This window comes from Balaenoptera musculus, chromosome 2 (assembly GCF_009873245.2).
Source record: "Balaenoptera musculus isolate JJ_BM4_2016_0621 chromosome 2, mBalMus1.pri.v3, whole genome shotgun sequence".
Lineage (NCBI taxonomy): Eukaryota > Metazoa > Chordata > Mammalia > Artiodactyla > Balaenopteridae > Balaenoptera > Balaenoptera musculus.
The window spans coordinates 77626100-77653344 of NC_045786.1; the positions used below are offsets into that span (position 1 = coordinate 77626100).

General features: G+C 35.2%; 1 protein-coding gene across 3 annotated transcripts in view; it reads left to right on the forward strand.

Annotated features, from left to right (window-relative positions):
* Positions 1-27245, forward strand: part of RFX7 (regulatory factor X7) — a 153909-nt gene that overhangs the window by 76254 nt on the left and 50410 nt on the right. For all 3 annotated transcript variants that reach the window (XM_036842652.1, XM_036842651.1, XM_036842653.1), the window contains 2 exons: positions 8536-8618; positions 10006-10128. In XM_036842652.1, the coding sequence (XP_036698547.1) occupies positions 8536-8618; positions 10006-10128 (206 nt within the window). The remainder of the gene's footprint in view (positions 1-8535; positions 8619-10005; positions 10129-27245) is intronic.

Below are 27245 nucleotides of genomic sequence, written 5' to 3' on the forward strand. Positions count from 1 at the left end.
TAAAAACGGCATTATTTTTAACCTTTAATAAACAAGAATCCCATAATAGATGTGGCATGAAAATTAGAATTGGTGAATCATTCAATAAATTATACTAGGAAAATTAGCTAACCTTGTGGAAAATTTTTAATTAGGTTTCTACTTCATAAATTATAGAAAAATAAATTTTAGAGGAATTAAGTACAATACCTAAAGACCTAAATGTGAAAAACAAAACTTTAAAAAGAAAACATGGGATATCTTAATGACATTGGGATAGAGAAGGATTTCAAAATAAGACACAAAAAGCACAGATTATAAATGAAAAGATTGATATATTTGACTGCCTGGAAATTAAAAACTTCTCTGCATCTCAAGACTCCAAAAACAAAATGCAAATACAAGCTACAACTAGAGAAGATATTAGCAACACTTCTAAGCAATAGAAGATTAGTATGTGGACTACATAGTAAATATTCCCATTTTTAAATGTGTAGTTCCTTGAGCAGTGGTTCTTCAGATGTGATCCTCTGACTAGCAGTATCAACATCACTGGGAACTGTTTAGAAATCCGGGTTCTCAAGGTCCCTGCTCCAGACTACTGAGTCAGAAACTGTCATCTTTAACAAGCTCTCCAGGTGATTCTGATGCATGGTAAAATTGGATAGCCATTGAATTAGAGTAAACTCAAATGGTAAATAATATGATAGTTTCATCATCAATCAGAAAATGTAAAATAGAACAGTGAGATACTTTTTCATACTTATAAGATTAGCTAAAATGGAAATCTTAATTTTTAACAAGGATGTGGAGAAATTGTAGCATTGCTGTTGGAAATATAAATAGGCATAACAGTTTTGGCGAGCAATTTGGGAATACCAACAAAGTTGAAGATGTGCATCTTATATGACCAAGTACTTCTACTTTTAGGTAGGTTCGTACTATAGAAAAAACTCCCACTCAAGGACACAACAGTCACAAATAAAAATTTTTATTGCAGCACTATTTGAAATAATGGGACTTTATAACAACTCTGTCATAAAGAAATGGATAAGCTGGTTTCAATTCATATAACAAACACTACTGTATAATCTAAAAAGTTGAAAGAATTCTGAAGCAAATATGGCAAAAAGTTAGCATCTTTTAAATATGGATAGTGATACATGTGTACCTACTTTGTATACTTTGGTTGAAATACTTTATCATTTTAAATTTAAAAATTAAATGGGGTATTAAAATATTAAAAGGAGTACCATCTGGCTCTGTCTTACATTTCAGGATTCTGCTTCAAATGGTGATTGAGTTTGGATAAACCAGAATCTTCGATCTAGGTGAGGGGGGAGGGTGTAACTAGATAGCGGAAAAACTTTTTTTTAGCAATCAGTAAATGCAAATTAATTGAGTATAAATCCCTGAGTAATTGCTGTGGCCCAAAGTAAAGGGACAAACAGGCATATTATAGGACCTTGTGTACAAAATCTATTAGAGTTGAATTTTTTAACTAGGTTTTTTTTTTTTTTTTTTAAATAAAGTGAGAGAGAGCATGAAGGCTGTATATTCTAAACTGGTACTTCTTAACTTTTTTTTAGCCCATATCTCATTTTGATAAACATAAATATCTTCTATTCTTGGTTGATATAATTTGAAATTTCAAAATATGTTAAATACTATGCTAAAAATGAGTGAATGAAAGCTTTTGTGATTAGAGAGGAGCCCAGTTCCTCTCTCAACGTTTTTATCTGCATATCTAAAAGGGATCTACAGTTCTCTCAGAAGTGCTAGGGGGAAAGGTCTGACTTGCTGTATTAATCAGGATGGGCAAGGCTATGCTGCCGAAACAAAGGAAGCCTGAAATATCAGTGGCCTAACCAGAAGAACTTATTGTCATTCACACTACATGTATAGCACAAATCATTGGAGGGCCCTGTTCCACATAGTCCCTCAGGAACCCACATTGACAGACATTGCCATGTTGTAGCCTCACCACTGAAACACAGGACTGCCAAGGTGCCACAAAAGGGGAAAAAGGATATAGAGGTGACACATTGGTTCTTAACTATGTCAGCCGAGAAATGAAATGCATCACTTGTGCTAAGTTCATGGCCCTAAACTAACTGCAGAGGAGGCTGAGCAATGTAGGTGAGCAGATGGAATATTTGGTGAACTGTCTCTGTTCCTTATTCTCTTCACCACTTTACTTACATCTCACAGAAACAGCTAGATAGCTCCATGCTCCTCGTTCCTCCTGTGAATATTCTTGATCAGCCAGAGTTTCAGAGGGGAAGGGCATAGGAGTGGTAGAATTCGAACACAAAACTCCACCTTGTTCCTCCAGAAGTAACGTGATCTTGTATATTTCGCTTTACACCTTTAATTTTCTCTGGATCACATGATATCAAAGTGAATGTTGAATCTGGTTGTTTGCTATATGCTTTTCTGTCTAGGATGTGAAAGAGCAAAGCACTATCTAGGTCATTTGCAACATTAAGTCTGTAACATTGCTTTGTTTTCATACCCAAAGTTTCTGAAAAACCAGCTACATAAATGTATGCTTATGTAAATGGGATGATTGACACACAAGGTCTGCTTACTTACATGGAAGTAAACAGGGAGATTTTTACCAAAAGTTCTCCAAAGGGGTTTCCTGGAATGTCTTTGACATCTAAATCAAATTTTAGTTCCAAGATTCCTTGGATATCTTCTTGAAAAGATTGAACTGTGTGAGAGAGAAGTCCCCATAAACTTTTGGGCAAGATTTTCAACTACAGTAGTGGGAAATCATCACCTTAGTTCATTCAACAGACTAGATAATATTTGAGGTTCCCCCTAAACTTGAAGACGTTTTCAATAATTTTGCTTTGAGAACTTAACTTCTTCAACTCAAGAAAATGAAGACTTTTAAGACTAATGAGTAGAGATATTGTTGTTTGTCATTTGAAGTTTCAGGTCAGATATTCAGATATATTTGCCAAATATGCCAAGCGCTATTAAAAATTGTGATTTTTTTATTGTAAAATACACGTAACATAAAGTTTATCATTAGTGATATTTATTACAGTATATTCACAATGTTATGTAAACACTACCTCTACCCAGTTCTAAAACATGATTTCGTCACCCCAAAAGGAAACACATTAAGCAGTCAGTCCTCTTACTCCTCTCCTCCCAGTCCTTGGCAGCCACTAATCTTTCTCTCTGCATGGATTTGACTGTTCCGGGTATTTCATAAAAGTGAAAGCATTTGATATGTGGCTTTTTGTGCCTGGCTTCTTTCGCTTAGCATAATGTTTTCAAGATTCACCCATGTCGCAGCATGTATCAATACTTCATTTCTTTTTATGGCTGAGTTTTTAAATTGTAATTTTTAAAAAATTTATGCAGTTGGTCTTTTTACTAATACTCTAAAAATAGAGCAGCTTTGTCCTTCATTTCATAAGTGCATCAAACATATTTCTTTTTGACAATGAATCTCCACTTGGAACAGAAAACTAATTCTTTATTTTTTGGCGGCATTGGGTCTTTGTTGCTGCGCTCGGGCTTTCTGTAGTGGCAAGCGGGGGCTACTCTTCGTTGTGGTGCGCGGGCTTCTCATTGCGATGACCTCTCGTTGCGGAGCACGGGCACGCGGACTCTAGAGCACAGGCTCAGTAGTTGTGGCGCACGGGCTCAGTTGCTCCGCGGCATGTGGGATCTTCCCGGACCAGGAATCAAACCCATGTCCCCTGCATTGGCAGGTGGATTCTTAACCACTGTGCCACCTGGGAAGTCCAAAACTTTTATTCTTGATGTTTAAATATTTACAAAGTATTTACAAAGTCAAATAATCTGAGGTTTAACATACTTGCCAAATGATATTCTTGCCTTGATAATCAAGCAAGGTTAAGGTCTTCTACACCACTGATCATTGTTTTGGAAGCCAGTGATTAGCCGTAAATGACAAGTGTATCCAAAACCAAAAATCCTCGTGGTGAACTCAGCTTTGCTGGACTGGAATGCCATCACTATACACTGGCATCGTTTTGTTCTCATTTGCTTCATAGAATTTTGATAATCAGTTTTAGTAAACCCTCCAAATTTTTTCTTCTGTGTGTTGAGTCCTACATAACAAATAAAAGAGTAATTGACAGTAGTAACTTTTCATTGTTTGAAAGGCAAAAAAAAGGGGGGCAGCAGTGAGTTTGATCTTTTTCAAAACTATTCCGTCTTTAAATTAAATCTCTTTGGCACTTTATCCTAATTTGGATTATCTTCTGAATTCCTTCTGGAATTTCTTCTCTGTTCTTTTCTCTAGTATATATAAAAATTGAAAACTGTAGCATCCAAGGTTTCTCCAACAGTATGAAGTTTTTTTATTCTTAGTCATCAAAAATGATGTGTTTTTCGTTTGATGTTTTTTAAGTGAGGTGTAACTGACATAACATTATATTAGTTTCAGGTGTACAACATAATGATTTGATACTTGTATATACAGGCACACCTCATTTTATTACACTTTATTACACTTTACAGATACTGCATTTTTTATAAATTGAAGGTTTGTGGTAAGCCTGCCTGCATTGCCAGATGATGGTTAGCATTTTTTTAGTAATAAATTATTTTTAATTAAGGTATGTACCTTGTTTTATTAAACGTAATGCTATTGCTTACTTGATAGACTATAGTATAGGGTAAAGATAACTTTCATATGCACTAAGAAACCAGAAAATTTGTGTGTCTCGCTTTATTGCGGTATTTGTTTTATTGCGGTGGTCTGAAACTGAACCTATAGTACCTCCGAGGTATGCTTGTATTGCAAAATGATCACCCCAGTAAATCTAGTTAACATCCGTCACCATACATAAGTTTTCTTATGACAGGAACTTTCAAGATCTACCATTCTAGCTACTTTCAAATATGCAATACAGTATTATTAATTGTAATCACCGTGCTATACATTATATCCCTATGACATTCATTTTATAACTGGAAATTTTTACCTTTTTGACCTCCTTTACCCATTTTCCCCACTCCCACTCCCACCCCCCACCTCAGGCCACCACCAGTCGTCACTGTATCCATGGGCTCAGGGTTTTTTTGTCTGTTTTGGTGGTGTTTTTAGATTCCACATATAAGGGAGATCATACAGTGTTTATCCTTTTTTGTCTCACTTATTTCACTTAGCATAGTGCCCTCCAGGTCCATCCATGTTGCCACAAATGGCAAGATTTCACTCATTTTTATGGCTGAATAATATTCCATTGAGAGAGAGAGTTTCTTTATCCAAAAAAATTATGTTTTGTGTTGCGTTTTCTCAGACTTTGCCCATAATAATACCCATGGTTTTTTTGGTAACATAATCTATTTTTGATTTAATATGATAGGCACTGTTGGGATTAAGTGGGTGATGTTAATAATATTGAACAAGAGGTATTTTAGGGATGATATTTATTTATTTATTTATTTTATTACTTATCTCCATTACATCATTTTATTTTATTTTTTTTAAAATCTTTATTGGAGCATAATTGCTTTACAATGGTGTGTTAGTTTCTGCTTTATAACAAAGTGAATCAGCTATACATATACATATGTCCCCGTATCTCTTCCCTCTTGAGTTTCCCTCCCTCCCACCCTCCCTATCCCGCCCCTCTAGGTGGTCACAAAGCACTGAGCTGATCTCCCTGTGCTATGCGGCTGCTTCCCACTAGCTATCTATTTTACGTTTGGTAGTGTATATATGTCCATGACACTCTCTCACCCTGTCACATCTCACCCCACCCCCTCCCCATATCCTCAAGTCCATTCTCTAGTAGGTCTGTGTCTTTATTCCCGTCTTGCCACTAGGTTCTTCATGGCTTTTTTTTTCCCTTAGATTCCGTATATATGTGTTAGCATACTGTATTTGTTTTTCTCTTTCTGACTTACTTCACTCTGTAAGACAGACTCTAGGTCCATCCACCTCACTACAAATAACTCAATTTCGTTTCTTTTTATGGCTGAGTAACATTCCATTGTATATATGTACCACATCTTCTTTATCCATTCATCTTTCAGTTGACACTTAGGTTGTTTCCATGTCATGGCTATTGTAAATAGTGCTGCAGTGAACATTTTGGTACATGACTCTTTTTGAATTATGGTTTTCTCAGGGTATATGCCCAGTAGTGGGATTGCTGGGTCATATGGTAGTTCTATTTTAAGTTTTTTAAGGAACCTCCATACTGTTGTCCATAGTGGCTGTATCAATTTACATTCCCACCAACAGTGCAAGAGGGTTCCCTTTTCTCCACACCCTCTCCAGCATTTATTGTTTCTAGATTTTTTGATGATGACCATTCTGATGGGTGTGAGATGATATCTCATTGTAGTTTTGATTTGCATTTCTCTAATGATTAATGATGTTGAGCATTCTTTCATGTGTTTGTTGGCAATCTGTATAGCTTCTTCGGAGAAATGTCTATTTAGGTCTTCTGCCCATTTTTGGATTGGGTTGTTTCTTTTTTTGATATTGAGCTGCATGAGCTGCTTGTAAATTTTGGAGATTAATCCTTTGTCAGTTGCTTCACTTGCAAATATTTTCTCCCATTCTGAGGGTTGTCTTTTCGTCTTGTTTATGGTTTCCTTTGCTGTGTAAAAGCTTTGAAGTTTCATTAGGTCCCATTTGTTTATTTTTGTTTTTATTTCCATTTCGACAGATTAAAGTGGGGAAAGGCTGGAGGCAGGGAAAGCAGGTAGTTAGACTTTTTTAGTAATTCAAGAATCACTGTAAGTTCCTTAAGGGCAGGGGCTATTGTTGTGTTGTTCATCTGTCTACTTCCAGTCTTTGTATAGGTTGTGATACACAGTATAAGTTCATAGTTATAAATCATTTGTGGAACATTGCAGAAAGTAAACTTAGTGAATAAATAAATGAGTAAGTGAATTCTCCTTTATTGTTTAAAGAAAGACAGCTAAAGACCTAAACTAATGTGGTGGCTGGGAAAATAAAGAGACTAGAAGAACATGGTGGAAAGAGTTAAGAAGGCTAAATGAAGGATTAGAGTGTAATACACCAAGAGGAACAAAACTAGGCAGACTCCAAAACTGAACACTGGGAAACTAGAGAAAAGAAGGTGTTAAGTAACAACTGAGAAAGAAAATGTCTGTGTATGTGTAGGGGTTTTTTGTTGTTGTCAAGGGAAGAGTTATGTAGGATGTTGCTGATCAGTCTATCAGATATTAAAGCAAGAGCTAATTGGAAAATACCCCATAGACAGTGGAATGAAAAAAATGTGGATTTGAGAGTTAATTGCATGTAATTGGTAGATTAAGTCATTCTATGGATAAATTCTAAGATTAAATTGTTTCGTGAATGAATTCTGGTGAGAATAAGAATAGGCTAAATTATATCATTGTAAGCTTTTTCTAAAAATTGGATCTATGTTTGAGCTATGCTTTATTGTGTAAGAATAAATTCTGCCACCAAGAATGCCAGTAATCTGTCCATATTTTCCATTGCAATGCAGTTCAATTGTAATGAATTAGGCTACCAGAATTTTATTATGATATTTTTATTGCGGTAGGATTTGTGGCACATTTAAAGCTATCCTGTGGCAAACTCAGCTGGGAAAGAAAACTATACAGTCCTCTGCATAGCAGAAATTTTCTTAAAGGGTACATTTATAGACAAAATGACAAAGTTGCACAACAGTAGTGATAGACAGTCTTACAAGTAGGTTCTCCAGATAGCATCCACTGTTGCAAATCAGAGAACAATTACATCTGCATAGCATGGAACAGATTGTTGGTTGTACTTTGGAACAGTTGGCCCTCCGTATCCACAGGTTCTGCATTCGCGGATTAGACCAACCCTGGATCAGATTTGATTCCTCCGTTATGGAGGAACTGTGCATAAGGAGGACTGACTGTATAACACCATTTTATATAAAGAACTTGTGCATCTGTGGATTTTGGTATCCGTGGAGGGGAGAAGGGGGTTCCTGGAACCAATTATCCACAGATATTGAGGGATAACTATATTTTTTAACCTCAATTCCACCCCCAGTGACAGTAGCATCATCAGTCACATGTTCTAGATTTTTGAGAAATAGAAAAGAAGCCTAGAAATCATCTCATTCATTTTACATTTCTAAGGAAAATCCGCCAGAGCATGGAAGCCTCATAGCCAGTTAAATAGTTAGGCTAAGACCAACTAATAAATAGTCTCTTGACTCCCAATCTAGTACTTTTCCTGTAATATTGCACAACCCTCCTTCTTTAAATGTGATTTAAAATGAGAAGTTTTCGTCTAAGCATTGATTTATGATTTTATTTATACCTAGAATGTAAGAATTAATAGGAAAGTACCATTTTCTCTTACTAATCAACTTTTTATATGCAATAAATTTATCACACAACTTGACTGTATTATTTTACTGATAAGAAAAAAAGCCTAGATTCTGTTTTCTTTGGCAGGTGATTCATTCCACCTGGTTTAAATTTAGATAGTCAGTATTTTTAGGGAGGTGTTAGTAAATTTTGTTGAGGGAGAAACAAGAATTTTTTAAATGATCTTTCTTTTTAATCCTTTTTAACCAGCAAGAAGTTGAGAAGTTTACAGACCTAGAGAAACTCTACCTCTACCTTCAGCTGCCTTCTGGTCTCAGCAATGGAGAGAAAAGGTAATATCACTTCTTGTCTTTGCCTCAATTACAGTGTTTATGTGTGTGTTGTGGTTGTTATTGTTTTGCACTATTCCTAAAATCATCAGGAAACAGACTGTCAAAACAGTAGATCTTTTTAGTCTTTGATCATATTTGGTTAAGTGTTTACCCATAGTTTTTGCTAATTCATTTGTGTACCTGGGTGAATGCTGTGAAATGCAATTGGGTTATGTTTTATAAACAGATTAGTGTATTTATACAGTGTGCCAGATTTTGAAAATTGAACAGAAAACCAAAGAATAAACAGGTAAGTATTGTGAGCAATAAAGTGCAAGAGTTTTTTTAGGTACTGTCAGGTAAGCAGATCACAGAGCATAAAAAAGAAAAAAAATGAATTGCCTGTATGGCACATGAATTTATGATAAATGTGTGATGTTTTAAGTGCTTGTGGGGTATTACTCTATTTTCTTTAGTACAAATATTTAATAGCCTCATTTAGAAAATATAGAGAAAAGTTGTTGGTTCATGCATTCTGTTCTTAAAGGAGTTTCTCTACCCTTTTAAGTATTTCTCAGAGTTCATTTCATTCATATAAGTTATGCTTAACATTACTTTAAAAGTATATGTATGAAAAGAAATGGAATGAAAAATCTGTTGCTTTTACTTTTTTCCCCTTGGACCACATTTTGTAACTATTTTAATAATTTTCTGTCCTAGAAATTGCTCAGTAATTTCTTTGAAAACACATAAATTATTGTTTTCATAGCTGAGATGAATGTGAGTCAAGTGAGGAGCTTCCCTCATGTTATAAGAGACACTGCCAGATAATAAAAATTTATGATGTTTAGTGGAGGTGTCCTGGAGAGGAGGACTGGTTACAGAAAGGACCATAGAGGGAGACTTGTCCTTTCAGGATCTCTCCAGGGTGAATTCCATTCTGGAGCATAGAGGCTTTAGTAAGATTCAGGGTGGTTACTTGAGATCGCTAAGCAAATAGAAAATAAACAATTTTTTCCATAAGTTTCACTTTATAGTTTGATGATTTGGTAAGTTTAGGCAAATGAACAGGCAAGTAAGTAAACAAATATCCCTTTAGAGGTAATTTTGGCCAAAACAAATACCTTATGTTTTCAATGCTCCATCATCTCTGCCAGTTTAGAGACCGTGGCGGGGATGGAACAGGGCAATAACTTCAGTCAGACACTAGCTATAGAAAATGGCTCACAACCACAGGTGGACAATTTGTATTTGGATAACTGGGCATATACTTTATGTCCTGAGTTTGGTTTGGTCATTTATAGTGAGTTTACACACAGTCCTTTAGTGGAACATTTAGGCCTGGTTCAAAAATTATCAATGAATTCCTGTCTAGTTCAGCTAAAACATGTTTTTGTTTTATGATTAGTGATCAGAATGCCATGTCATCTAGTCGGGCACAGCAAATGCATGCCTTTTCCTGGATTCGGAATACCCTAGAGGAGCATCCTGAGACTTCACTGCCCAAACAGGAAGTCTATGATGAGTACAAGTAAGTATTATGTGTATATGTCAGGCATGCAGTGTATTAAAGAGATTAAGTACTATACTTGGCTACAATGATTTGTTTTATCATTGGCGAATATCATACTGGTATATGAGAGTTTAACTTAGAAATCTCTAAGATTCCATCCATCTCTAAGCTCCTCTGGTAGCATGTGTAATAAAGAACAGGATTACTGAATAAAAGGATTTCTTTAGAGTTCTTCTGGATCACAGGAGGGATGTCTGAGGGCAGAGGGACAATGGAGTAGGGTTGGTGAATAAAAGGATTCTGGTAAAGTTCTTAAGGATGACAAGAAGGGTGTGTCTGGGGTTCGTAGAGGGACAGTGGATGGCAATAAATAAATCAATGCATATGGAAAAACTAAAACATGTTTTTTATTTAGATTTCTTAAAAGTCTTTTTCATGAATCCAAAACTTTTCTAATCATTTTCTGTGCCAACCAGAGAAAAAGCTAAGTATCTGGAATGTTGTGAATTACTTACTCAGACGAAGGAGTTCAGTAGCTTGCAAATAGAAGACACTCAAACAGTTTTGATTGTACAGATAACTTATTTAAACACAGAAAACACAAGTATAGAGGCTAATGGGCCTTTCTGTATAAATGTCATAGATGCTAAATCTAGTCTTGTTTAACGTTTTATAATTGATTTGGAAGTGGGAATTTGTTCTAGCAGAGTAAGTGAAACCAAAATTTTCTGGGTATTGAAATATCAAAGCAGGGAGCACGTATGTGTTGTACTTACACAGTGTGGAAGAAAAGTGTCAAATAAGTGCTGCTGTTAGCCAGTGTAAGATGATGCAAAAGAACTACACTTACTGAGAAGATTATTGGTATCTAGAAAGGAAACTTTCTATGCTCGTTCAAAATTCTGATTCCCTCACCTTAAGAAATGCAATAGAGCTGGAGAAAGTCTAGAGAAAAATGTCTGAAATAATCAGGGGAACAAGGTTAAACTGAACAGCTTTAGATTTTTCCTCTTTAGAAAAATTGAAGCTAAGAGTACATGTGATCCAAGTCTATAAAGTTCATTTTCTCAGTCTACAACAGTCTACTGAATACCTGCTATGTGCCGTGTCAAACCCTGTAAGAAGTTCTGAGGATACAACAAATAAAACACAGCTTCTGCCCTCATCAAGAATATGAAAAAGCAAAAAACAAACAAACAAAAAATATATATATATAAAAAATATATATAGTGAGCATGAATTCTTAACTAAATTCAAGTTAATTCTAATTAAGATAGAGATAACCTTGTGAAACTACAAAGAAGTAAATTTAAATTCATTAAAAGTTTATTAGTATCAAACAAACGTGATATGTTTAAGAAACCGTGTATCGAGTATCAAGAGAAAAGGTTCTGTCGTTAAACTTGTGTGACCTGGACAGGTGTTTTAACCACTCTTTTTTCAGTTGCATCATCTATAAAATGAGGTGATTGAAGAGGTATGAGGTTTCTTTTAGCTCTAAAATTCTAAAAGTTGTCTGAGGTAGGAAATGAGGAAAACAAATTATCCAAAATGTCTCATGTTTCCCAAAAGGCAAATTGGACAAATTAATGCATGACATTTCCATAATGAATTAATAAGGAAACCGAGGATATTTATATATTTTTGAAGTGATATCCTTCCCCTGCACAGCCCTTTGCATCACCATTAGAGACAGCACCCTACATTTGTGGAAGTATGACTCTGAACCATTAAAGCAGTCCTTACGTTCCTAAAAGTTTCCTGCCTTGGGCAAAGCACAGTTATATTTTTCTATAATATTTTTCTGTGAAATCATTTTCTAAGGTTCTCATAAATTCTTACAATTTTTTTCACTAAGAAAAGTTAAAGGTTTTTCCTAAACAAAAGAGAACCAAAACATAACATTGTTTTGGGACAAGGAATGGTAGCTCCCATTTTGAGCAGTTTATTCGCAATTCAGTAGAGAGCAACTGAGATAAAAGGAAGTAACTTAGACTAGAGTTTTAAAAGGAAGTAGTAGGTAAGGGAAATTCTTTATAATGATGTAAATAGGAAAGAAATACCACTTCTGTTAATGGAATTTGAAAGTATTATGCTAATGATTGTCTCTTTATAAAAATCAGTATATTACTATACAATAGTACTGTAACTGAGTCTGAGTATTCTAGTTAAAAACACATTTCACTAAGAATATACATTATGCACTGTTGTATTCTACACAGTGTTTCCACATAGTAGGCACTAATTTAATATTAAGAGTGACTAGAGACCAGTCTCTCCCATCAGGAAACTTGCACAAGCCTCTTAGATAGCCTCATCCACCAGAGGGCAGACAGCAGAAGCAAGAAGAACTGCAATCCTGCAGCCTGTGGAACAAAAACCACATTCACAGAAAGATAGACAAGATGAAAAGGCAGAGGGCTATGTAGCAGATAGAGGAACAAGATAAAACCCCAGAAAAACAACTAAATGAAGTGGAGATAGGAAAACTTCCAGAAAAAGAATTCAGAATAATGATAGTGAAGATGATCCAGGACCTCGGAAAAAGAATGGAGGCAAAACAAAGATTGAGAAGATGCAAGAAATGTTTAACAAAGACCTAGAAGAATTAAAGAACAAACACCTAGAAGAATTAAAGAACACAAAAACAGAGATGAACAATACAATAACTGAAATGAAAACTACACTAGAAGGAATCAATAGCAGAATAACTGAGGCAGAAGAACGGATAAGTGACCTGGAAGACACACTGGTGGAGTTCACTACTGTGGAACAGAATAAAGAAAAAAGAATGAAAAGAAATGAAGACAGCCTAAGAGACCTCTCAGACAACATTAAACGCAACAACATTCGCATTATAGGGGTCCCAGAAGGAGAGGAGAGAGAGAAAGGACCCAAGAAAATATTTGAAGAGATTATAGTCAAAAACTTCCCTAACATGGGAAAGGAAATAGCCACCCAAGTCCAGGAAGCGAAGAGAGTCCCATACAGGATAAACCCAAGGAAAAACACGCCGAGACACATATAATCAAATTGGCAAAAATTAAAGACAAAGAAAAATTATTGAAAGCAGCAAGGGAAAAACGACAAATAACATACAAGGGAACTCCCATAAGGTTAACAGCTGATTTCTCAGCAGAAACTGTGCAAGCCAGAAGGGAGTGGCATGACATATTTAAAGTGATGAAAGGGAAGAACCTACAACCAAGATTACCCGGCAAGGATTTCATTCAGATTCGATGGAGAAATCAAAAGCTTTACAGACAAACAAAAGCTAAGAGAATTCAGCACCACCAAACCAGCTCTGCAACAAATGCTAAAGGAACTTCTCTAAGTGGGAAACACAAGAGAAGAAAAGGACCTACAAAAACAAACCCAGAACAATTAAGAAAATGGTCATAGGAACATACATATTGATAATTACCTTAAATGTGAATGGATTACATGCTCCAACCAAAAGACACAGGCTCGCTGAATGTATATAAAAACAAGACCCATCTATATGCTGTCTACAAGAGACGCACTTCAGACCTAGGGACACATACAGACTGAAAGTGAGGGGATGGAAAAAGATAATCCATGCAAATGGAAATCAAAAGAAAGCTGGAGTAGCAATACTCATATCAGACAAAATAGACTTTAAAACAAAGAATGTTACAAGAGACAAGGAAGGACACTACATAATGATCAAGGGATCAATCCAAGAAGAGGATATAACAATTATAAATATATATGCACCCAACATAGGAGCACCTCAATACATAAGGCGACTGCTAACAGCTATAAAAGAGGAAATCGACAGTAACACAATAGTCATGGGGGACTTCAACACCTCACTTACACCAATGGACAGATCGTCCAAACAGAAAATTAATAAGGAAACACAAGCTTTAAATGACACAATAGACCAGATAGATTTAATTGATATTTATAGGACATTCCATCCAAAAACAGCAGATTACACTTTCTTCTGAAGTGCACATGGAACATTCTCCAGGATAGATTGCATCTTGGGTCACAAATCAAGCCTCAGTAAATTTAAGAAAATTAAAATCATATCAAGCATCTTTTCTGACCACAACACTATGAGATTAGAAATCAGTTACAGGGAAAAAAACATAAAAAACACAAACATGTGGAGGCTAAACAGTACGTTACTAAATAACCAAAATATCACTGAAGAAATCAAAGAGGAAATCAAAAAATACCTGGAGACAAATGACAACGAAAACATGACGATCCAAAACTTATGAAATGCAGCAAAAGCAGTTCTAAGAGGGAAGTTTATAGCAAAACAAGCCTACCTCAAGAAACAAGAAAAACCTCAAACAATCTAATCTTGCACCTAAAGGAACTAGAGGAAGAAGAACAAACAAAACCCAAACTTAGTAGAAGGAAAGAAATCATAAAGATCAGAGCAGAAATAAATGAAATAGAAACAAAGAAAACAATAGCAAAGATCAATAAAACTAAAAGCTGGTTCTTTGAGGAGATAAACAAAATTGATAAACCATTAGCCAGACTCATGAAGAATAAGAGGGAGAGGACACAAATCAATAAAATTAGAAATGAAAAAGGAGAAGTTAACAACACGCACCGCACTAATACAAAGCATCCTAAAAGACTACTACAAGTAACTCTATGCCAATAAAATAGACAACCTGTAAGAAATGGACAAATTCTTAGGAAGATATAACCTTCCAAGACTGAACTAGGAATAAATAGACAATATGAAGAGACCAATCAGAAGTAATGAAATTGAAACTGTGTTTAAAAATCTTCCAACAAACACAAAAGTCCAGGACAAGATGGCTTCACAAGTGAATTCTGTCAAACATTTAGAGAAGAGCTAACACCCATCCTTCTCAAACTCTTCCAAAAAATTGCAGAGGAAGGAACACTCCCAAACTCATTCTATAGGCCACCATCACCATGATACCAATACCAGACAAAGATACTACAAAAAAAGAAAATTACCGACCAGTATCACTGACTGATGAATATAGATGCAAAAATCCTCAACAAAATGCTAGCAAACAGAATCCAACAACACATTAAAAGGATCATACACTATGATCAAGTGGGATTTTTCCCAGGGATGCAAGGATTCTTCAATATACGCAAATCAATCAATGTGTGATACACCATATTAACAAACTGAGAGTAAAAACCGTATGATCATCTCAATAGATGCAGAAAAGGCTTTTGACAAAATTGAACACCCATTTATGATAAAAACTCTCCAGAAAGTGGGCATAGAGAGAACCTACCTCAACATAATAAAGGCCATATACAACAAACCCACAACAAACATCATTCTCAATGGTGAAAAACTGAAAGCATTTCCTCGAAGTTCAGGAACAAGACAAGGATGTCCACTCTCGCCACTATTATTCAACATAGTTTTGGAAGTCCTAGCCATGGCAATCAGAGAAGAAAAAGAAATAAAAGGAATACAAATTGGAAAAGGAGAAGTAAAACTGTCACTGTTTGCACATGACACGATACTATACATAGATAATCCTAAAGATGCCACCAGAAAACTACTAGAGCTAATCAATGAATTTAGTAAAGTTGCAGGATACAAAATTAATGCACAGAAATCTCTTGCATTCCTATACACTAATGATGAAAAATCTGAAAGAGAAATTAAGGAAACACTCCCATTTACCACTGCAACAATAAGAATTAAATATCTAGGAATAAACCTTCCTAGGGAGACAAAAGCCCTGTATGGAGAAAACTATAAAACACTGTTGAAAGAAGTTAAAGATGATACCACAGATGGAGAGATATACCATGTTCTTGGATTGGAAGAATCAATATTGTGAAAATGACTATACTACCCAAAGCAATCTACAGATTCAGTGCAATCCCTATCAAATTACCAATGACATTTTTTACAGAACTAGAACAAAAAATCTTAAAATTTGTATGGAGACACAGAAGACCCCGAATAGCCAAAGCAGTCTTGAGGGAAAAAAAACAGAGCTGGAGGAATCAGACTCCTTGACTTCAGACTATACTACAAAGGTACAGTAATCAAGACAGTATGGTATTGGCCCAAAAACAGAAATATCGATCTATGGAACAGGATAGAAAGCCCAGAGATAAACCCACACACCTGTGGTCTACTAATCTACGACAAAGGAGGCAAGGATATACAATGGAGAAAAGACAGTCTTTTCAATAAGTGGTGCTGGGAAAACTGGACAGCTACATGTAAAAGAATGAAATTAGAACACTCCCTAACACCATACAGAAAAATAAACTCAAAATGGATTAGAGACCTAAATGTAAGACTGGACACTATAAAACTCTTGGAGGAAAACATAGGAAGAACACTCTCTGAAATAAATCACAGCAAGATCTTTTTTTGATCCACCTCCTAGAGTAATGGAAATAAAAACAAAAATAAACAAATGGGACCTAATGAAACTTAAAAGCTTTTGCACAGCAAAGGAAACCATAAACAAGACAAAAAGACAACCCTCAGAATGGGAGAAAATATTTGCAAACAAATCAATTGACAAAGGATTAATCTCCAAAATATATAAACAGCTCATGCAGCTCAATATTAAAGAAACAAACAACCCAATCCAAAAATGGGCAGAAGACCTAAATAGACATTTCTCCAAAGAAGACATACAGATGGCCAAGAAACACATGAAAAGCTGCTCGACATCACTAATTATTAGAGAAATGCAAATCAAAACTACAGTAAGGTATCACCTCACACCAGTTAGAATGGGCATCATCAGAAAATCTACAAACAGCAAATGCTGGAGAGGGTGTGGAGGAAAGGGAACCCTTTTGCACTATTGGTGGAAATGTAAATTGATGTACCCACTATGGAGAACAGTATGGAGGTTCCTTAAAAAACTAAAAACAGAATAACCATATGACCCAGCAATCCCACTATTGGGCATGTATGCAGAGAGAACCATAATTCAAAAAGACACATGCACCCCAATGTTCATTGCAGCACTATTTCCAATAGCCAGGTCATGGAAGCAACCTAAATGCCCATATACAGACGAATGGATAAAGAAGTTGTGGTACATATATACAATGGAATATTACTCATCCATAAAAAGGAACGAAATTGGGTCGTTTGTAGAGACGTGGATGGATCTAGAGACTGTCATACAGAGTGAAGTAAGTCAGAAAGAGAAAAATGAATATCGTACATTAACGCATGTATGTGGAACCTAGAAAAATGGTACAGATGAACCGGTTTGCAGGGCAGAAATAGAGAAACATATGTAGAGAACAAACGTATGGACACCAAGGGGGGAAAGTGGCGGACTGGGGGGGTGGTGTGATGAATTTGGAGATTGCGATTGACTAATATGTATAAAATGGATAAATAATAAGAACCTGCTGTATAAAAAAATAAATACAATTCTAAAATTCAAAAAAAAAAGAGTGACTAGAATGGAATCTGATCTTGACATTCATAATAAAATTTCAGTGTTATAAGACTTCATAAGTCTTCTAGTACACTACCATCCCCATTGTATAGGCAAAACATTAAAACTCAAAAGTTAGGTGACTCTTCCAGTGTTCCAAAATTTGTCAGGGATGAATATAAGGCTAGAACTCAGATTCCATGAGTAGTTCATAATAGGTGAGAAGGCAAACCTGTTAAATTTGAGTGATATGAAGCAGAGTGAGTAGAATAGGTTAGGAAAGTAGTTAGAAATAAAGTTGGCTAGGACTTCCACTTATTGTGAATAAATAAGCTGCACAAAATATGAATCTGTTAATATACAGTTAGTATACATGCATACAGATAATGTGAGTGTTGTAAGAGACACAGCACAGTAACATCTATTAGCAGCATGCCATGTTCCAAGAAGAAAGTATGTTTGTGTTTCCACAGAATTGCAGCATGTGGGAGCTCCAAGCTATTCTCTCATTTCATTGTACATTGCCTAAAACCATAATTTGCTATGTGGGTTTTAATAACTTGATGAAAACTGTAGAAAGGCTAGAGACAGGCAAAAAGTAGATCAAAGTATTAGGAAATAGATACTTAAAAGTTTTTAAATTATGTTGTCTAGAGAGAGCAAAATGGAATATAGCTATATATTTTTAAAGGACAAGAAGTTTAAATCACAGGAGGAGGGATTTCAGTTAGACACAAAATAACACTTCCTGCCAGAAGAGATTTTTAGAGAAATTTTGTCCTTTTCTAAAGGCCTTTTGGACTAGTCATTTTCCAGTTTGGAGTGCCTTAATGAGGTTTCCTGAGTAAAAACTTAACATAGAGTGACAAATCTTAAATTGATTCTGTTCTAAATATTCATTGAAAAATATTATTAATATGAAATGTACATTTATTTTAAGCTATTCCTATTCATTGCAGTGATGTTTAGATATATTTGTGTGAAAATCAATCCCTTTCATAGTCATTAAAATCAAAATCCCTTTGAGAGAAAAAATGAAGATGTAATCTAAAACAGTATGGTTTCTTTTAACTGTATTTTTATGCTAAATTATTAATAGAACCAAAGTTTTAAGGGACTTTCCACAAGCAAAGACAGTTGATTTACAAACTATTGTGAACTTTTATATTTGTTGAAACTTCTGAAGTCTGATAATCACAATGTGTTTATGAAAGTGATGATTAATGTGTTAATTTTTCTGATTATGAAAGTAGTATGTATTCATCATGAACGTTTTGGCAGGTAGTCATAAATGTATAAAAAGAAAACTAGCACCAGTAATCTTACTACCTACAAATAACCATTTTGCTTATTAATTCTTTTTATTTTTTCTAATGCCTTCTTTTCATGTATATGTTCTTGTTATTGTTTAATCAAATTTTGACCCCACTGGTTACACAATTCTTGAATGGGGGAACAGTTGCAAATAATACTGCAGTGAACATTCTTGACTATATAATTTAGTGTAGATTATTACAATTGGAATTGCTGCTTATGAACCATTATATATTAAGGATATTAACTATTGAAATATAAATTTTTTTCAAGATTGCTGTTTATTATTTAATTTTTTAATAAGTAGTCTGATCTGTCTACTTTCTTTGCAGCTTGTAACATTGCTATTATGCTTAGAAAGAAATTCTTCCCAATGCCACTAGCAGCTGAATACTCATGTGTATTTTCCCTAGATATTACTTACTTCATTTTTCACATACTACGCATTAGTCCTTCTAGACCAAATATATACATTTATTTTGATAAATCACATAAGATAAGGAACTAATTTTAATTTTTTCTAAGTGGTTAATTTCCCAGTCTTATTTATTGATAATTTTTTTCTCAATACTAATCTATAATGTAATTTTTATCTTACTAAAGCCTTTTGGACTCAGTTTTCTTCCTTTGTATTTTTCTGTTCTTATTCCAGTACCATACCATTTTTAAGTATTTTAGCCATTAAATGTTTAAAAAGCTAGTGTGACCCGCCTTCCTTCATTATTCCTCTTTTTCAAAAATTTCCATGGTTTTATTTTCATATCAATTAATATTTCTCGTGAAGATTGGAATCACTTTGCTAACTTTTTTTTAAAAGGGAAACCTCAAAGGAGTTTTGATTGAAAATGCATTAAATACGAAAATTTATTTTAGAAAAATTAACTTCAGAGCTAGAAGTATGTTTCTTAACATCTTTCTCGTGTCGTTCAGTAAAGTTTTAGTTATTTTTCCTTCAATTGACTCCACTTATTTTTCTTGTTAAGTTTATTCCTTACAAATTTTCATTATGTTATTTATATTATGAAAAATATATTTTATTATTTCATTATTGATTTGGTTTGTAAGATATCTGTAGACTTCTATTATATTTATGTTGCACATTTTATATTTAGTGAACTTTGTTTAATCCTAATTTTTCAGCTATTACTTTGGACTCTTCTGGGTAGCGTTTATCCTGTATATCTTCCTCATCCTCTTTATTTAATTACATTTAATTGATTTTCCTTCTGACTTTGAATAATAGCAATAATAGGCATCATTTCGTCTTACAGTTCTTTGATGTTAAGGGTGTATCATTTATAATTGACCAAGACTTTATTGGCTGTTTTATGAGAAATTGATATTGAAATTCATCTAATGCTTTTTGGGCATCTGTTAAGATTATTCAGTGCTTCTTCTGTTACCTATTGATATGATATATAACGATACTACCTAATATAAACCCTTCTTTTATTCCTAGAATGAATGTCTTCTTCATGTCAAGATCTGTAATCTTTTAGCATACTGTTGGTTTCTATTTTCAAGTATATTTTTTAGGATCTTTGCATCTATATTCATAAGTGAATATGGTCTGTAATTTTCTTTTTTTGTGCTGTCTTTGTCAAGTTTTGATATCTGGGTTAGACCAGCTTCGTAAATGAATTGGAACTCTTTCCCTAATTTCCTGTGCTCTGGAACAGTTTATATAGTTAGGGAATTATTTGTTCTTGAAAATTTTAAAGAACTCAACTATAATACCATCTAGGCCTGGAGCCTTTGTTGGAGGTAATTCTTTGACAATTTTTGGGGGTTTTTTTTCTGGTTAGATTTTTACTTCGTTAGTCAGTTTTGGTAACTGGTTTTTCCTGGAATTCATTCAGATTTTCAGATATATTGGCATAACATTATATATACTATTCTCTCACAAATTGAATATTTTCTTTATCTGTTATATTCTTTTTTATATTTCTAGTTTTAATCATTTGAATTTTGCTCTTTTTTTTCAAAGTATATTTAGCTGTAGTTTATTTTTATTGGTTTTCTTTAAAAAAAACTAAGATTGATAAGTCAGTTTTATTTTTTTTTTGCCTGATGTCTCATTTTTAGGTGTCTATTTTTGTTATCCTGATTTTCTCAGGTTTTTTCCTTATTAAATGGAATGCTTACTTTGTTTTCATTCTTTTCATATTTAAGACAAAAAAGACGGCGCCATTACAATGGAGAAGCATATGAGGATGATGAACATCATCCTCGGGGGGGGGGGGGGTGTTCCTTGTCAGACCTCCTAATAGGGCCAGTGAATAACACTCACCATTGGCATTTTATTTGCAGTAGTGATTGAGTGAAAGACTGTAATCATAATATGCTCACTACTTGCTACTGTTTGTTTTAATATTCAACTATAGTAGTGTTTTAAAAGTTAAATGAAGAATAAACTTGAATATAAAAGCTCAAAAAAAATAAATCTCCGAATTGGATCTTTATTTTTAATTCCACTTTCATTCCTCCGCTATACACGGCCTGGTAGTCAACATTCTACACGACTCTCTTTCCATTCAGAAGAGCCATCTTTATATCTATGAATTTGCCTCTTATAGTTCTGGCTGTATTCCTTAGATATGAATATGATTACCTTTATTTTCTAATATACCTTTATTTTCTAATAGTGTGCAATTATAGCTTTGATTTCTTCTTTGACCCAAAATAGTTAAGAGTGGTTTTTTTAACTTTTCACGTGCTTGAGGGAGTTGAGGTTTTTTTCCATTTTGTTTTGCACTTTATTAATTCCTAGTTTTATTATATTATAGTCAAAGAATGTGGCTCATTCAATTTTTGATTTTTTTATAATCATTGAGGTTTACTTTCAGGCTAACATTATCAATTTTTATAAATATGTCTGGACATTCTCTTTATTTGCACTGTATATTGATAAGCACTGAATCCAGTTACTGTAATTTTCAGATCCTTTGAATTCTGCAAAAAGTCCTTACTCTTTTGTCTGTTTAATTAGTTTAGCATGAATACTGTGTTAATCTCTTACAAAAGTGATATTTCTCACAGTTCCTTATGGTATTTTTAATGGGTTTTGCTGCACAGGTCTTGGGGCTGTTAGACAAAAAACATTCATGATTGTATATCTTTATGATAGTTAAAGCCTACTGTCAACAAAAAAAAATGATCCTCTGTCATATTAAATGTATTTTGTCTTAAATTCTCCTTTGATTCCAATATTTGTAACCCATTCTGGATATCTGTCTAATATAAGTGTATAGTTTTCCATCCTTTTATTTTTACCATTTATGTCATTTTGTTTTAGGCAGTTTACATTATTATGTTTCTAAAGTTTTTAATCTAAAATCATCTCTGGTCTTAAAATCTGACCGATAGAAGAAGCTGGTGGAATGAACCAGTCTCAGAACTCTGGTGTTTGCAAACACTTAGCAACAGAGACAGCAGCAGCCACAGTTCCTGCTGCTTTTTCCTGCTGCATGCTAGAGAAACACAAGCATTAATCCTAAGTGGATTTCTTACTAAATAATATGTAGCCTGTTTTAGCATTCCTGAAAATCTGTTTGCTTTCATTCTCGGTAGAATCACAAATGTTCAGATTTATAAACTTGACAACTTTGGCTGCAGTGTTTCCTGGGACACAAATGTTCTCTCCAAATCCTTTTTTTTTTTTTTAATCTATGTAATATTTTAAGGAATATGGTTATTTTGCTTTTTATTTTTTTTAATTAAAAAAAAGTTGTTATATTTTTATTTTTGGCTGTGTTGGGTCTTTGTTGCTGCATGCGGCCTTTCTCTAGTTGCGGCGAGCGGGGGATACTCTGTGTTGCAGTGCACGGGCTTCTCGTTGCGGTGGCTTCTCTTGTTGTGGAGCACGGGCTCTAGGTAGCACGGGCGCGGACTTCAGTATTTGTGGCACGCGGGCTCAGTTGCTGTGGCTCACGGGCTCTAGAGCGCAAGCTCAGTAGTTGTGGTGCACGGGCTTAGTTGCTTCGCGGCATGTGGGATCTTCCCGGACCAGGGCTCGAATCCATGTCCCTTGCGTTGGCAGGCGGATTCTTAACCACTGCGCCACCAGGGAATTCCCTGTTTTGCTTTTTAGTTTGTGCATGGTCATTGATTTTGTATGTGTGATACTTTAGTGCTTACCCATCTAAGTTTGTAACTTCTGTTGTATTAATCAATGTAAGTTAAATTCTTAGGACAACCTTGAAGGTTGAAATAGATTCTAGTAACATATTTGTGGGGTTTTTTAACATTTATTTATTTATTTATTTTTGGCTGTGTTGGGTCTTAATTTCTGTGCGAGGGCTTTCTCTAGTTGCGGCAAGCGGGGGCCACTCTTCATCGCAGTGCGCGGGCCTCTCACTATCACGGCCTCTCTTGTTGCGGAGCACAGGCTCCAGACGCGCAGGCTCAGTAGTTGTGGCTCACGGGCCTAGTTGCTCCGCAGCATGTGGGATCTTCCCAGACCAGGGCTCGAACCCGTGTCCCCTGCATTGGCAGGCAGATTCTCAACCACTGCGCCACCAGGGAAGCCCAACATATTTGTTTTAAGAACTTTAAAATAGTGAACATTTCATGAGTTAAATGACATATAAATGTTTTACAGCAACCTATAATCTAGGTCAGACCTAAACATGTGTAGAATTTATAAATTTCTTAAATACATATTGTTTAATGTTACATCACCTGTATGAAATAAATGGAAGCAGATATTATTCCTGCTTTATGGATGGTGTTCTTATGATTCAGAAGTGAATTGTTCTGGACAAATCTGAAACCAGGTTTTCTGACTTCAAAGCTGGGCTTTTTTTACATTAATCCCTATTACCTCTAGAAACTTGTCCCAAATGCTATCCTTTTTCTTTTTTTATAAATTTATTTATTTATTTATTTAATTTATTTGGCTGCGTTGGGTCTTCATTGCTGCGTGCGGGCTTTCTCTAGTTGTGGCACATGGGGGCTACTCTTTGTTGTGGTGTGTGGGCTTCTCATTGCGGTGGCTTCTCTTGTGGCAGAGCACAGGCTCTAGGTGCGCGAGCTTCAGTAGTTGTGGCTCGCAGGCTCTAGAGCGCAGTCTCAGTAGTTGTGGCGCATGGGCTTAGTTGCTCCATGGCATGTGGGATCTTCCTGGACCAGGGCTCGAACCTGTGTCCCCTGCATTGGCAGGCAGATTCTTAACCACTGCGCCACCACGGAAGTCCCTGCTATTCTTTTTAAAATTTTAAATTTTGGAGTAGCATTTGCCAAGCCTTAATTGTATTTTAAATATATATAACTAATTGGAAATAGTAAACTAAAACTTAAAAGTGATCAATTTTGGTGTTACTGACTTTTCGTTCATATTTGATAGTTAAATATGTATACTAAATATGCTTAAGATGTAAATTGGTTTAAGATTTTTACCATTTAAATTTACATTAATATTTGTAGTCTGAATTGTTACCCTAAATACATTGTCTAGCCTTTAAGTTATTACTTTTCAGGTAAGTTTTTTTTCACACTTCCTTGGTGTGGCCTGTTCACAGAGGTCCTTTTCCTAGTTTTCTCTTTTCCCTGTGTTTCCTTTGACTTGATTCTCAAGGAGCTAGTTGATAATCTGTCTTTCCCTCACCTTCTCTATGTTTCTGACCACTGGTACTTTCACAGAGCGCTCATTTACTCTCATCTTTCCCTCCTCAGCTCTTTACAATAATCATAGGAAGAGCAGTAACAGCGCAGTGGAGAATAAAGCTGGAATTGTAAATATTATATCAGGAAAGGAACTAGTTCTGTTATTTGACCCATTTGTAGAGAAGACTGACTGACTTGTCCAAAATTACACCAACTGTACTAAACATATGTTATAGTCATAACTGGAACTACAAACCAAGTCTCCTAATTTAAAATCAGTCCTTTCCAATACCCCCACCCGTGTAAACTGCATGTTCATGAGCCCAGCTGTTCCATATCTTGAATCTTTCAGTTATCAATCCATCACTGCTCTTACTACCTTAACTTTTTTGTCTGCCAGCAACATGATATGTTGCAATTGATAGGCACTGAGTACTTTTCTTTTAGCTAATGCTATTAAGACTTCAACATTACTACTCCTGAGGACAAATTAAAATAAATTATTAAAAATAAATTAATTTGAGTGCATTAATTCACTGAGCATTATATGCACACAATCCCTGCTCTCAAATAGGAGAAACAGACCAGTAAGTAAACGGGTGCAAAGAAAGAGTTACTATAGTTCAACTTGGTGAATTGAAGGCAGACATCACAGAAGAGGTGACTTCTATAAAAACAGAAGTTTACCAAGCAGACTAGGGATTGAGAAGGGTGTTCTAGGTGGAAGGTGCAATACGTAATGCATGGAGGCTTATAATCAGAGTTCAGGAGAAGATGTCAGAGAGCAGGCAAAGTTAGACTACTTCCATGGCCAGGTCATGCAGGGTCACTGAAAACTTAATAAAAACAAACATCGGCAGAAAGTGAGAAACTGTAAGGTTAAGGAGAGAATTGGTATTTAGGAGTTAGGAACAGGAGGAACAAGAGCCCTCCAGAAATGAAGAGGAATTTAAAAGAGAAGCAAGAAAGCATGTTGTGTTATAATGTGAGAAAAGAGATTATTTTGAGAAGGGAATTTGCTCCAGTCTCCTGTGCGTCAGGCAGCTCAAGTAAGAGGAAGACAAGAAAGAAAGTCAGTTAATAGCCTATTGGAATCTGTTGCCAGAGCAGTTTCCATATCGTATTAGGGAATGAAGCCTGATTTCAATGTCATGAAAGGTAAATAGGTGGGAAGTAAAGAACTTGAGTAGAGACTCATTTTTAAAGGGTTAGAGAAAAAGTAGTTAGAAGTAGAGACGTGAGGTAGTGAGAACAGATTTTTTTTTTTTTTTTAGTCTCATCCGTTAGGGATCAAGTTAATTTGCATATAGCAACATGCAATGAGCAGTAGCTGCAACAAGAAGAAGGAATTCAATTTTCCTTTTTCCAGCTCTGTAATGTTAGCAGGGATCCAGGCTTCTAAGTCCCCACTCCACCACCCATAATCCTTAGTCTGGTTTTACTTGTTGCGTCCAAAACGAGCTACTATGGCTGATGGGAAAACTAAGCGACTTAGAATTCAGATGCATTATGGAAGGGAGGAAAAGGTTGAAAAGTCACTGATTTATGTTACTTATTTAAAACTAATCATCCTGTCTTCTTGGTTTTCTAAATTACCATTTAAATAGAGTGTTTTTTTCCTCTTCCCAAATAGATACTTTAAAAAAAAAAAAACCTTGCACTAAGCCTTGCTTATAATAAAACCACATTTCATTTATTTTTATTTGTGGTAAAATACACACATAAAATTTACCATCATAACCATTTTTAAGTTCATAGTTTGATGGTACTGAGTACATTCACATTGTTGTGCTACCACACCACCATACATCCAAGGAACTCTTTTCTTCTTGCAAAACTGCAACTCTGTACCTATCAAACAATAACCCCCCGTTCCCTCCTCCCTCCTCCCTGAGCACCTGGCAACCACCATTCTACTTTTCTGTCTCTGTGAATTTGACTATTCTAAGTATTACCTCATATAAGCCAAATCATATGGTATTCTCCTTTTGTGAATAGCTTATTTCACTCAGCATAATGTCCTCAAGGTTCATCCATGTAGTAGCATGTATCAGAATATTCCATTATATGTATTCACAGTTTTGTTTATCCATTCTTCTGTTGATGGGTACTTAGCTTGCTTCTACCTTTTGGCTGTGATGAATAATGCTTCTATGAACATGGCTGTACAGATACCTCTTCAGGACCTACTTTCAATTATTTGGGGTATATGCCCAAAAGCAGAATTGCTTAATCATATGGTCATTCTATTTTAATTTTATGAGGAACTATCATAATGTTTTTCATAATGACTATACCATTTTACAACCTCACCAGCAATGTACAAGGTTCTCCATATCCTTGTCAATGCTTATTATTTTCTGGGGGTTTTGATAGTGGCCATTTTAGTGGGTGTGAGGTGGTATCTCATCGTGGTTTTTTTTTTTTTAACTTCTTATTTTATATTGGAGTATAGCCGATTAACAATGTTGTGATAGTTTCAGGTGCACAGCAAAGCATCTCAGCCAAACACATACATGTTACCATTCTCCCCCAAACTCGCCTCCCATCCAGGCTGCCACATAACATTGAGCAGAGATCCCTGTGCTATACAGTAGGTCCTTGTTAGTTATCCATTTTAAATAAAGCAGTGTGTACATGTTGATCCCAAACTCCCTAACTATCCTTTCCTCCCACCCTTCCCCCCTGGTAACCATTAGTTCATTCTCTAAGTCTGTGAGTCTGTTTCTGTTTTGTAAATAAGTTCATTCATATTGTTTCTTTTTAGATTCTGCATATAAGGGATATCATATGATATTTCTCTTT